The sequence below is a fragment of the Neophocaena asiaeorientalis genome, unplaced genomic scaffold (assembly GCF_003031525.2).
Source record: "Neophocaena asiaeorientalis asiaeorientalis breed wild unplaced genomic scaffold, Neophocaena_asiaeorientalis_V1.1 scaffold504, whole genome shotgun sequence".
In the NCBI taxonomy this organism is placed as follows: Eukaryota; Metazoa; Chordata; class Mammalia; order Artiodactyla; family Phocoenidae; genus Neophocaena; species Neophocaena asiaeorientalis.
The window spans coordinates 6,641,971-6,655,240 of NW_020174438.1; the positions used below are offsets into that span (position 1 = coordinate 6,641,971).

At 52.4% G+C, this 13,270-nt stretch overlaps 1 protein-coding gene across 1 annotated transcript in view; it reads right to left on the minus strand.

Annotated features, from left to right (window-relative positions):
* Positions 1–13,270, minus strand: part of PPFIBP2 (PPFIB scaffold protein 2) — a 153,131-nt gene that overhangs the window by 17,638 nt on the left and 122,223 nt on the right. Inside the window, exons 13-20 of the mRNA XM_024757007.1 lie at positions 12,807–12,882; positions 11,703–11,806; positions 9,538–9,605; positions 7,920–7,977; positions 6,943–6,984; positions 3,045–3,183; positions 1,270–1,411; positions 459–587 (exon numbers count right to left, since the gene is read on the minus strand). Coding sequence (XP_024612775.1) covers positions 459–587; positions 1,270–1,411; positions 3,045–3,183; positions 6,943–6,984; positions 7,920–7,977; positions 9,538–9,605; positions 11,703–11,806; positions 12,807–12,882 — 758 coding nt within the window. The remainder of the gene's footprint in view (positions 1–458; positions 588–1,269; positions 1,412–3,044; positions 3,184–6,942; positions 6,985–7,919; positions 7,978–9,537; positions 9,606–11,702; positions 11,807–12,806; positions 12,883–13,270) is intronic.

The window sequence follows — 13,270 nt, forward strand, 5'->3', positions numbered from 1 at the left end:
TCCACTTCAGAGATCAGAAAACTGAGGTATAGAGAAGTTACAGAACCTGGTTTAGGGCTCACTGCTAGGAAGTGGTTAAGCAGAGATTCCAACCCAGGTCTCTGACTCCAGCATCTGTGCTCTGAATGGCTGCAGGGGAGCCTCTCAACCTATCACGCCAAGGCCCTGCCCAGAGTGGACTGCAGATGTGCAGAGCTGCTGGGGTTCTCAGGGGGGCCGGAGCGCCACCTCCTGCCCCAGCACCTCTGGCTGTAGGCAGCCTCTGCCTTTACCTCCGTGCACCTATAAATAAGCGTGAGCAATGTCCACACATGTCAAAGGGGAAAGGTCGAGAAGCTCTGCACTAGGGGGTCCTGCCTTCCATCTCTGGAGGCTCTGGGGCATCCAGCCCCCCTTCCCACTCCAGCCTAGCCAGGATTTTACACAGTTCCTTGGAGATGGACTGGAGGGAGCCTTACCTTTTCTGACCCTTGGGGTCTCTGGTCCTAGAGAGTCTTGGCCCTGCAGTTGCCCGGAATCCACCTCGTCGAAACTCGGCCACCCCTGGGGCATCGGTGTTGAAATTTCCTGACTGAGTTCTTCGGATTCTGTGTGGAGAGGAATCCGTGGAGACGTCAGAGGGCAGGCTGAAAGCCTGTAGTCAGTGCACGCCTCCCACACAGGGCCTCACGAGCCATAACCGGGGCTCTGGGGCACTGGGATGGAACCCCTGCCTCCCGGTGCTTCCCCAGAGGTCCAGCATCAAGACTTGTGACAGCTCCTTGGCCAGACCCAGCCTCAATTCTAACCCTGCCTCTGGGATTGGACCCCTCGCCCCGGGGGTCAAAGTGCAGGTTGCTGCCTGAGAGGAGGCCCCAGTTTCTGTCTCATTTCACAGACTCAGTCAGCAGGGCCAGAAAGGACTCATCTTTCTGTCCTCAAAGATTTCTTAAGACACAGACTGAGTCCTGCAGAGGAAGAAACTGGTCTCACCCATGTACCTCTCCAAAGCACATATGTAAGCTTCAGAGGATGTGCTTAGGGTCTGTGGGACGGATGGATGCCTAAAATGAATGACACGTAAGGCAACCGGCTATATTTAATGGGCTCCTTTCATAGTTCTCCTTCTCTGGGCCCTAAAAAGTGATTCAAAGTCTCCTCTCTACACATAACCACTCTGTACTTACTGCTGTTCCAGCATCTAATTATACAGGGGGTTATGGAGATATTCTGCCCACTCAGGAACAATATTAGTTCCAAGCAATATAATTACGGTCATCACCGACTTACTTTCCCCAGAATTTCTTGATGCCTTTGGGGCTCCGTTTACCATCTGGTGTCAGGGGAGACTGGGGGCTGGACTCGGTGCCCGATGACATGGATGAGAGGTCATTGACCACAGCAGTGTCGTCCCAACCACTTTCTGTGTCTCCTGAGATTGAAAGAATGGAATGATATGTGAATGACAAGAAGGAACATGACCTCTGCAAACCTTCTCCCTGAGCCTGGGCCATCCCTTCAGTGGGAGTCAGGAAGTCTGCCCAGCTCTGCCTTTAGGACAGAGCTTTACAGCAAGATGTCAGAGACCAGCAGGGGCTCAGGCACACTCCAGGTTTTCTCTCTGGGGAGTTAGCGAGCTTAAGGTTTCAAATCTGGGTGAGCAAATGTCTTCAAATTCTAAGAGTTTGGGGTCCCAAAACTTGCAGGGTAACTCCAGCAAGGAGCGTCCTCTCTTTTCCCCCAGGGAGATGCGGGAATACAAGCAGGAGGGGGACCTGGCTGAATGTTCAGGAAAGGGAGGGTGTCACCGGAGGGAAATAAGGGAATCTCACTCCCCACCTCACCTGGAAGGGTACAGTACCTAGCACGGGGGCACTGACACTCCGGCCACGATCTCCAGCCAACCAAGAAGCAGAGAAGCCACACGAAGAAGCAAGAGAGGCCAAAGTCCAGCCCAACAGAGTTACAGGGAAGCAAAGAAATAAACAAGAGTCATCAAGCAAGAGGGAAAAACTCAAACAGAAAGAAAACTAATCCCACGAGGAGGGATGGGGGTGAATGGTGACTGAGCCTGACCTACAGGGTCACGGCGGCGAGAGGCAGCCCTGTGTGAGGGGACTGAATGCTCCTGGTGTCGCTTCCTGGCCGGTGAGGCATCCACGTGCGGGGAGGGGCGGGGGGCAGCGGGGACTGAATACACCGGCCCCCCACTGCTCCCGTGTGGGTGCCAGAGCTCACTTAGATCAGACGAGAATGGTCCGAAGCTGCAGGGAGTCCAGTCTGAGTGTCGCTAGGACATACTCATCTGGAGTTCCTGCAGCCAAAGGCAGGACTGGCCAAGGGCAGAAGCCAACCCATAGTGGGGAAGCCGAGCCCTCCTCCGCCAGGGAGGAGGAGTCGGGGGAGGGACGGCTCTGTCGGGACCAGAACGTTCCTCTCTGGGCCCCACTGATCCGCTGCTGCTATTGGGGAGATACAGCCTACTGTGCAGAGACCTCCATTTCAGATGCTAAGCGCCAGAGGGATACCTGGGGACTGACAGCCTTGCCCAGTGGCCACTGATTCCACTTCTCTAAGGAAACGCTCTCCCTTGGAAGAGCACGTGATATCATCCTATGGGTAGTAGGGAGGCTGCAGAGAGGAAGGCAGAGACAGGAGAGAGATCAGGAGAACAGAGGAGGAGGGGGCAGGGCCGTGGTGGGGGGGAAGGGGTGTCTAAGCGGGAGGGAAAGAGGGATGACGGGAAGGCCAGGAGCAGGTGGAGAGAGAAGGAAGACAGGAGGAGGGGCAATGGGGGTAGAGTAATTGCAGGTGGAAAGAAGGTGGGTACACACCCTGGTTCTCTTGGGCTCTGACGTGTTTCTGGCAGGAAACCTTGTGCCCAGACAGACAGCAGTCACCTCTGGACGTGGGACCACCCTGAGGTAGGACTTGTCCCATCCACCCGTGCCCACCCCCGTTCTCCAATTGTGGGCTATGGCGGGGGGTGCAGGGACCTCGTGCAACAGTGGAAATGCCAAGGCCGAGGCTCCAGAGGCCGCCAAGCCTGGCACCTGGACACTCACTCAGCCTCAGCGGGCCGCTCCCTGCAGGGTCATGTGGGGAGGCAGTGGGAGAAGATCCGGCAGCCTCTCCGTTGGGCGTGGCTCCCGAAAGCTTCCCAGGTAACGTGGGGTACTTGTGCTCCACCAGGAAAGGGCCGTCCTGTTGGAAGGAGAGGGAGAGAGAGCCTCAAACCCAGTTAGGAAATCTCTGGATGCAGAAACAACTCCCCGTTCTCTAAGAGCCATTTTTAAACTTAGGCCGACTCAAAGACCCCTCAAAAAGATTATTTATTCCAGGCCAGGAAATGGGATCAGAGCTCTGAGAAAGAGAGAAACTTGCCCAAAGCCACACAGTGAGATGGGGACAGAGTTGAGCCCACCTCCAGAGCTGACTGCAGCCGAGTCCAAGCAGAAAGGGAAGCCTTTGCCATTTGGCCTCGCGCTCAGAGGCTCAAGGAATCAACAGCTGTGAACTACCCTTCAAGCTCTTTGAATACACAGACCAGAATTCCAATAAAAGCTATACCTATGGGCTTCCCTGGTGGCGCAGTGGTTGAGAGTCCACCTGCCGATGCAGGGGACGCGGGTTCGTGCCCCCGTCCGGGAAGATCCCACATGCCGTGGAGCGGCTGGGCCCATGAGCCATGGCCGCTGAGCCTGCGCGTCCGGAGCCTGTGCTCCACAACAGTGAGAGGCCCACGTACCGAAAAAAAGAAAAAAAAAAAAGCTATACCTATCGCTTTATTGTATGTTTAGAATATATAATATTATCTATTACTTATATATTACGATGATAGTTATTTTGAAAAATACCAGGTTAAGGTGAAGCAAGACGGTAAGCACACACTCGGGGGGAGGTGTGAGCAGAAGCGGGCCAGAGGGCTACATGCCAGCACGGAGCTCCCCAGGAACTGAGGACCACAGTCTACGTGAGGTTCAGCCCCAGTGCAGTGGGCCCCGTGCTCGGACCCCAGCCACAGAAAGGGTCCCAAAGAAACAAGTTGAGTTAAAGGGGAAGAAGAATGGCACTTGTTTGGTCAAGAAGGATTTAATGGGCCCTACATCCACAAACCTGAGGGAAACACAGCGGAATGCATTTGAGTGAAAAGAAAAGAGAAATCAAAGCAACGTTACCAAGGTAATCAACTGTGGATCACTTAACCGGACCCAGAAGAAAAGGAGAAAAGAAGAAAGACAAAACCGATTTCAGAACTGACAAGTCAGAAAAGTAATGGGAGACTTCAGTGACGGTAACATCTTTTTTTTGTTTTGTTATAAATTTATTTATTTATTTGGCTGTGTTGGGTCTTCATTGCTGTGTGCGGGCTTTCTCTAGTTGCCGCGAGCGAGGGCTACTCTTTGTTGCGGTGCGTGGGCTTCTCATTGCGGTGGCCTCTCTTTGTTGCTGAGCACGGGCTCTAGGCACGCAGGCTGCAGTAGCTGTGGCGCACGGGCTTAGTTGCTCCGTGCCATGTGGGATCTTCTGGGACCAGGGCTCTAACCCGTGTCCCCTGCATTAGCAGGCGGATTCTTAACCACTGCGCCACCAGGGAAGTCCCCAGCGGTGACATCTTTTGAAGTTTCACTTAGTTAAAAGCCAAGTGCCCAATAAATTTCTGAATTCAGTTTGCTTATAAAGGCACGTCCTGGAAATTGTTTGAAATCCAATTCAGTCATTGAACACTGAATCCTAATCCTCTATAAATCATCTCAGAAAGGAGAGATACGAGAATAGTGGGCTACATTTTCAAGGGATTCTGAAGGAACTGGCTGGTGAAGTGGAAATAAGGGGAACCTTAAGAGATGGAGACCACACAATTTTTAAATTCATGATGGCCCACGAGGTACAGGCTGAACCTGATCAGACCTGTGGTCAAGACCAACAGTCTCCAAATACTAGCCCATGCAAGGGCTGCTTCATAATCACCTGGGACACTCTGGCAGGGCACCCCGGGAGTCTGTGTTTAAAATGAATCTCAAATTACCCTGATGCACAGCCAGGCCCGGGAACCACTGATGGTGGGGAAGGCAGAATTCAAAAGGTTTCGAGAACTGAAGGGCATGCCTCCCAGCTCCATATTATACAGGAGATGTGGGAGTGGGGAGGGCTCAGGAACAGATCTCCTGTTGCATCGTCACACAGGCCTCCCTAAGACAGGGCAGAGACAACCAAGGCCTCCCACGTGGGCTGCCTTGGGAGGTCGCTGAGGATCTGAGATATAAAGAGGGGAGAGCCTCCTGTAAGGCGGGCTTCAAAGGCGGCCGAGACCTGTGAGAAAGACGACGAAAGGAACGAAGGGCAACGGAAAGGGCTCTCTCTCAGCTCTGCTCAGCCAAGAAGAGAAGCTAGGAAGGAAGGACTCACTGCTGGAGAAAGGGATGCAACATCAGAACACGACAGAGGAAACAGATGCCTGAGGTCGGTTCTGCGCCTGCAGTCTCTGCGAGGAGCAACCCTGGTTGCAGGGGTGGGGGATGGAAGTCTCAGGCAAGGAGCAGCAGACGTGGCTGATGACCCAGCTGCCCTAAAGCAGCACAGAGGTAGCACACCTGAGCGGGAAGACCCCAGGCTGTGAGTCAGACCGACTCGGGCCAAACCCTCACTCTCTTTAGGCCCTCAGAACCTCAGTTTTATTGTTTCTAAATAAAGAATAACAATTCCTGCCTCTGGCCTAGCACACGAGGACAGAACTAAACAGAGGCACAGAGGCGCAGAGAATTACCCTTTGCCCAGGGTCTGGAGCGACAGCAGTAACCACGACATCAGTCCCTGGAGCGAGGCGTGCACGGGGCAGACCCCATCTACAGTATGAGGCTCAAGTGTGGCCCAGGGCACGACGCAGAGCACGCAGCGAGGACCAAGAGCTCATCCTAAGGTGACAGAATAGGAACTTTAAGGGCTTGTGCCCTGTGCCCATGAGAAGATGGTAACTCGGAGAGGGGCTGAGGGACTCCAATTCTAGAACTGTGAGGAGCAGGGGAGACTGACTCACTCCACGGACTCCACAGCGAGAGCCGATCTGCAGATGCTCCTTCTAGGGAAGCCCAGAGATGGATCTAACAGACAGAGCTGGAAGAGAACACAGGGGGTGTCTTACAATGTCACGAGCTCTTAGTCACAGAACGCAAGGGCCAGACACCCATGTGAGGGGACGCTACAGAAGGATCCTTGCACCCGAGACTGAGTGTGCTCCTGGGTTTTTTGTTTGTTTTAATTATTTATCTGTCTTTGGCTGCGTTGGGTCTTCGTTGCTGTGCACGGGCTTTCTCTAGTTGCGGCGAGCGGGGCCTCCTCTTCATCGCGGTGCATGGGCTTCTCATTGCAGTGGCTTCTCTTGTTGAGGAGCACAGGCTCTAGGCGCGTGAGCCTCAGCAGTCGTGGCTCGTGGGCTCAGTAGTTGTGGCTCGCGGGCCCTAGAGCGCAGGCTCAGTAGTTGTGGCGCACGGACTTAGCTGCTCTGCGGCGTGTGGGATCTTCTCGGACCCGTGTCCCCTCCATTGGCAGGCGGATTCTTAACCACTGTGCCACCAGGGAAGTGCTCCTGGGTTTTTTAATCATGACTTATCAGTGCAGAAAGGATGAGAGCTGTCATATTCCTCTACTTGTGTGCTGAGATCATAATATCCCCCTTCCCAGAGATCAGATCTACTTTGCCTTGTCAAAGAGGAATTATCAGAGCCTATAAGATGGAGGAGATGATAAGAAATCCTATCCCACAGACAATAGAGATGAAAGCACAGGATCCAGCTGGGTGCACATAAAAAGAAAACAGGAGAGGAAGTTTCGTCGTTCCTGTCACCCTGATACCCCTTACGGTTAACATATCGTAAGGTTACCAGAGCTGTAACTTGCTAAGTGAAAAGACTCTGGCAAACAGCACAAGCTCACATAGATGAAAGGGACATGCGGTTAATGTACCTTGGGTTCTACCACTGGGGACAGCTGGTTCCCACCGACGCACTATGGGATGGCAAGGAGGATTTCAGTTATGTGGAGAAAAGGAGAACTGCGTTAGTCACAACAGCAATTCAGGGCCACCTGCCTGCCTGAACCTGCCAGGCTCACCCCTCCCTCCCCCCGTCTTTATGTCAGATCATCACCATCCGTGGAGGAAACACAGGTCACTGTACGACCTCATGGACACATGTCCCCGGGCAGCTGCCAGCAATCTGACTGGGGGAGCGAGAGGCACACGATCGTGGAAGCAAAGCCACTCACTGCCAGCTCCATCCTTCCTGGTTTTCTACTGTATCACCAGGGAGTCTGGTGTACTGCTGGACATCAAGGGATCTATGCAGCAAGGTCACTGAAGGTTGTCTATAGGGCAGGACCCCTGCATCTTCAATGACCTTGCTGCTCAAGAGCCTGTGACCCCCCCCCTTCGGCATGGGGGTTACCCACCTGGTGAGGGGCCACAAAGCCCTCCTCATGCCTTTCTAGACTCTTTAAAAAGCTTCCTCTCCAATCTACTTTATTCCATAACCCACCCCTGGGGTCTCCTTTATCCACATTATGTCCTCATTCAGAATCTGTGCAACACTCCCAAGTGCCCTGGAGAAACAGGGCCCGGATTCGAGATGTCCTCTGGCTCCATCTGACTCGTGGCTCTGACCTTACTCCCTCCTACTCCGCACCGTTTCCCCTGCCCATGCCCACCTCAGCATCTTCTCTCACCAGCTCTAGGTAGCGTGTCCTGACTTGCCCTGCCTCTAGGATGCCTTGGGCCACACCACACCTGAACATTTTCTCAGAATGTTCCTGTAATTCCTGCCTGCCCAGCAAACTTGATAAAAGCTTCCACGAGGTAGGGACAGCACCCAGCCTGTGTATCCCAGCACCGTGCGGGGCACAAAGAAGTAACTCAGACATCTTTATGGATAGACTGATGGGCTGACCTTATCCACGGATGCACTTCTCAGGTCTTCGAGACTACAGGAGAGTTTTTTCTGAGCCCTGGGAAAACACAAAAGAAAGTCGATAAGGAAACAGTAACTGGAGAAGGAGGTACGTGGTATCATTCGTGTAGAGGACACTTCAAATGTCTAACTGGTAGTCTATCTTGGGCTTAGGGTCAAGGGCAGGAAAAAACCAAAACAAAACACCCTCTCATCATAACCATTACACGTAAGATGAGAACGGCCCACTTTGGGGATGGCCCGGTCTGACAATGTCTTGGTGAGGGCATGAGACCATCAGCGAAATCCAAATCAAAAGACCTTGGCATCCCTCAAAAACCCTGAATACACTCAATTCAGTGGCATCGGTGGGAGCTGGCTGTTGTGTGGTCATAAAAGGCGGCCAACGTCTGTGGAGTCAAAAGCCAATCCTGCCTTGTCTGTGAGTCTGACAGTAATCCAGCGAGGGAGGTGGTGCCACCTTGGAGTGGAGAAGAGCACATCAGCCACAGCTCCAAAGCGTCACCTGCTAGGATCCTTCAACCCTCTGCTCTGTCTCTGTATGCCCTGAGCAGTCTGCTCAGAGAAATTTGCTTTCTCCGGGGCTATTTGGCAGAGAAGGGCACCAACTGGATAGAGAAGAGGCGACAGGGTTACCTTGTGTCAATTCTCCTGGGCAGTGATATTTCTCAGGTCATATGAATACATCAGCATCTGTTAGTACATTCGTCTCTTGTGAGTCTGGTCAGTGTGAGTCACTCAGTGCCGACTTCTGAGTGAACTCATCAACCAAATTTCTTCTGCAAAACTAAGGACTGGCCAGTGGCCCTCCTTGACGCTGCCGTTTTCCTCTGAGGCTAAAGGCTCAGGGAACAATGGCTTTCTGGAAACTGGGGGTCAGAGTGCACAGGCTTCAGACCTCTGAAGACTCAGTGCCCTTCTGGGGAAGCTCCCACCACACTTGCGGCTGTCTTCCCCAGATACCTTGGCTGAAAGGCAGCCTGCTCTCGGCAGTAAAGCTCCAGATCCCCATAACTTGGAAATGTGTTCTAAAGAGCTGATGTAGGGAACTGGAAATAGGTTCATTTTCGAGGGACTCAGTCAGGTGGCAGCGAAGTGACCCCACAGGCCAGCCTGTGATAAGCTCATTGCTATGTGAAGCTTCCCCAAAGCAACTGGACCAACTTCCCTGTGAGGAGAAATGGTCCTCCCTGGAGAATGTGGATTGTCACAGGGCTAGATTCCCTGAGAGCAGGAAGGACGTTCCAGAGGGGCTGATGGGAATGACAGGCACACCTCACAAGATGCTCTGAAGAACCACTAGGGGGCACAGATGAGGTGCAGCCACCTCTTCTCTGAGGCTCCAACCCCTGGCCAAGTCTTTTCTCAGTGACAACGACCCGGACCTTCAGCCTGTGGGAAGGGAAGGCCTTCTGTGGCCAGGGCAGGTAGGCAAGGTTCATGACTGCTCCAGCGTTTTGGCCCTTGTGACCACTGCTGGGGCCAAAAGGGAGGACAGGTGTGCTCAGGACATGGTGGCTGTACTCACTGCCACGTCTGGAGCCCCAAGAGGGGCCGGAGAGCACAGTGGCTCCACAGAGGTGCTTGGGCCTCCTACCTGGTTTCCAGTGATTTCTGCGGTAGTGGGGGTGGTCCTGCCGTGGGAGAGCTACCTCTTGGAGATACCTGCACCAGAAACGGAAGAGTCACTGGACAGATACTGTTTGGAGACTACCCACCATCCCTCCCCTTTTTTGGACAATTCCTCTTGGGGAGTTACATCTTCACCCCTGGTGGCTACATCAATTCCAATGCCTTGCATTTTTAAGATGCCAAAAAGGAAGACATATTGGAAAAGATCAGGTGCGTTCAGGGTGGTATGGCTGTAGACAAGGAGGAAGGTATACTGAACAACCTTGGCCAACTTGCCTCTCTTTCCAGGGCCTAAGTTCACATTCTAGCAGTAGAGTCCTGACAAGTCAGTCCTGAGACCTGAATCCCTGGCTGCCCCTGCCTTTTCTGAGCTTGGTTCTTCAGCTTTTCCTTTCATTCAGTGAGCCACTGCACACCCTCTTAAAAACATTCCTGGGCTTCCCTGGTGGCGCAGTGGTTGAGAGTCCGCCTGCAGATGCAGGGGACGCGGGTTCGTGCCCCGGCCCGGGAAGATCCCACATGCCACGGAGCGGCTGAGCCCGTGAGCCATGGCCGCTGAGCCTGCGCGTCCGGAGCCTGTGCTCCACAATGGGAGAGGCCACAGCAGTGAGAGGCCCGCGTACCACAAAAAAAAAAAACACATTCCTTGTTGGCAAAGGTCAGCCGGAGTCGATTTCTGCTGGCAATGAGCAACTCTGTAATTCATATAGTCAATCAACAAACACGAGCAACATCTACTGCCTGCCAGGCCCTGTGCTGGGTGTGGGGCAAGCACCACCCACATCAGGGAGTTAGGTAAGTTAATTAGGATGAAAGAGCAATGCAACATGTCCCTCTGATACCAATACCTATAATATAATATGGGGATAAAGGGGAGGGAGAGGATCCTTCTTGTTGGTGGGAAGGTTAGGAAGGCTTCAGAGGGGAGAACACTTGAGCTGAATCTTGAGAAATGAGAATGAGCTTAGCAAGGAGGCCAGAAAGGCAAGAGTACCAAGGGTGGAATGAACGTGAGCTAATCTGGTGGAAGATAAGGACGCAATTTGATGTCTTTCCCGTCTGCAAGGGCTGCCTCGATTCTCTAGATCCCAGTATCTTTTTGGTCTACCATAGAAAGAACCCTGGCATCATAGTACGTAAGCTGTTAAACACCTGGGCTTTTGTGTTCAAGTCCAAGTTCTGCCATTTACTTGCTGGGTGACCTAGAGCAGATTACTTACCTTCTCTGAGCCTCAGCTGCAACACAATAAAAGAAGAATCCCAAAGGGGTCATGAGGAGTAAATGAGGTGAGTCACGTGCCGTGCTCATCGCAGGGACCACCCAGAGGTACTGGCCATCAGTTACTGCTATCATTGCCAGCAATCTGGGATGCCTGCTCTGACTACATAACTGGGCCACCGGGTGACACTTTTGCTCCTCCCTTAATTAAAAGGGTTGAGTTGGACCGCTAAGATCCTTTTTATTGTGACTGTTCTGGAGTTTCAAGAACCTTTTGGATCCTGGGCTGAAACCCCTTCTTCATCTGAGATCTGTATCTATGAGTTAATTTGCCTACGTGTATCTAGACTAAGTCCAGAGAGGTTCATAGAACTGGATCAAATTTTAAACAAGAAAGAAGGAAATCTGTATGCTGGTTGTAGGGGCGGGACGTTGTCTGTGAAATAGGAATGTATCACTTCAAAAGTTCAGCTATCCCTCCAAATAAGCAATATGCATTCATTCATTCATTCAACAAATATCTGTTGAACCCTACTGGGTACCAGGCATCACTGCAAATCCTGGAGAGACAGTGGTAAATAAAACAAAGAACACCTTTGGTCTAGGCTGATAGTCCAGAGAGGAAAGGCAAAAATAAGCAAGGAAACCAGTTAAAAAAGAACATTCCTATCCTGGGAAATCCAGTATCCACTATGCTGTCCCTCCCAACGGGAACACAGGCCCTGACTGCTCCCCAGCCTCAGTGCTCTTCCCAAGGCCTCGGGGGCTAACTCCATTGATTTAATTTTTTCTACCTGTCAAGATTTACACCTGAGACGTACCTGACTGGTACCTGATTAGATCGTCCCCCAGGCCCAGGGTAAGCTCCTGGGGCCTGCTGAAACCCCACATCATGACTGGAAACACAGTACCTCTGGTTTAAAAAGTTCTTCAGGGCCTTTATTTGCAGTGTTCCAGTTTCTGAAACCTCCCTCCAGTTCTTCCTCATTGATTGAGAGAGTTCTTTCGGAAGGCCCTGGAAGCATTAACGCAGAAGAGATAATTACTACCACGTGACTTGTTTAGAAACCTATAATTGTACCACAAAATCCTAACGTTGTTTCTCCTTCATTAAGGACAAAGAGGGACTTCCCTGGTGGCGCAGTGGTTAGGAATCCGCCTGCCAATGCAGGGGACACGGGTTCGAGCCCTGGTCCGGGAAGATCCCACGTGCCGCGGAGCAACTAAGCCTGTGCGCCGCAACTACTGAGCCTGCGCTCTAGAGCCCGCGAGCCACAACTACTGAAGCCTGTGTGCCTAAAGCCTGTGCTCCGCAACAAGAGAAGCCACCGCAATGAGAAGCCCGTGCACCGCAACGAACAGGAGCCCCCACTCGCCGCAACTAGAGAAAGCCCACATGCAGCAACGAAGACCCAACACAGCCAAAAATAAATAAATTTATATTAAAAAAAGGACAAAGAAAAACATAAAGGGACATTAAAAGTGTGATTCAGAAGATTCTTCAGGGCAACACAAACAGCTCTCACTGCCCTGTGACTTCCTATGGGAACCCAGGTACCCGGCAACTCAAAGAAGGCTCCCCAAGTGTCCTGGCATCTGCTGGGGAAGCTTTTAGATTCTCCAGGAGGTGGGGAGGCTCTAATCCCCAACGAGGGTATTAAGCTGCCTTCGGATCCAGGTTTGACTGCGCTCACTGCCTCTAAGAGGTGTCCTGGGCAGATGCGTAGATCTTCCAAGGGTAGGGATCGCCAATGGCTCGAGTTGAAGGCTGTCTTTCCTTGGCGATCTGGGTAGCTCCTGGAAGCTCTGAACTGACTCTGCCATTTGCCACAACTTCTGGCGAGCAACAGCTACCAGTGTCCCCCCACCCAGGGCAGTCTAACCAGCTCCGTTCTCCAGCAGAGCATTTCTCCAAATGAAGATGAGGACTCTTCTGGCAGGTCTGCCCCTGGATTTAACACCGTAGAGATGGAATATGTAGGGGAGAAAATGGCAAAGCTCCCCCTTGCTCTTACCTTGAGTCGCCATCACGATCTCCTTCACCCTTCGGTACTGGTTTAACAGCCCAGTAAGCTCCTCTATCCGACGGTCCTGTCCACAGGACAAGACAGATTTCTATGTAAACAACACCACTGGCACCTGGTGATTTCATCTGGGGGCCCTGGCTATGTTCTGGGCACACTGAGAAGAAATGCTGTGTGGAAGCCATAGAATATTCCAAAGGGAAACACAGTGTCCAGGCCCTGGGTTCTCAGTGGTCTACCTCCGGAGCGGCTGCAAGCACTCCTGCCTCTACCTGAAGGCTGTGAGTCCAATCTCTAGTCATAAAACAATCCCTGTTTGATACAGCCTTCGAGGGGCTCAAACATTTCCCGAAGCAGGAAACTCACTGTCTCCCTACCCTCCTGACACAGCCATTGAAATCTGCCTCCTGGTCCGAGTATTGTCCTCTGGAGCTACGTGAAAAAAAAAAAAAAAA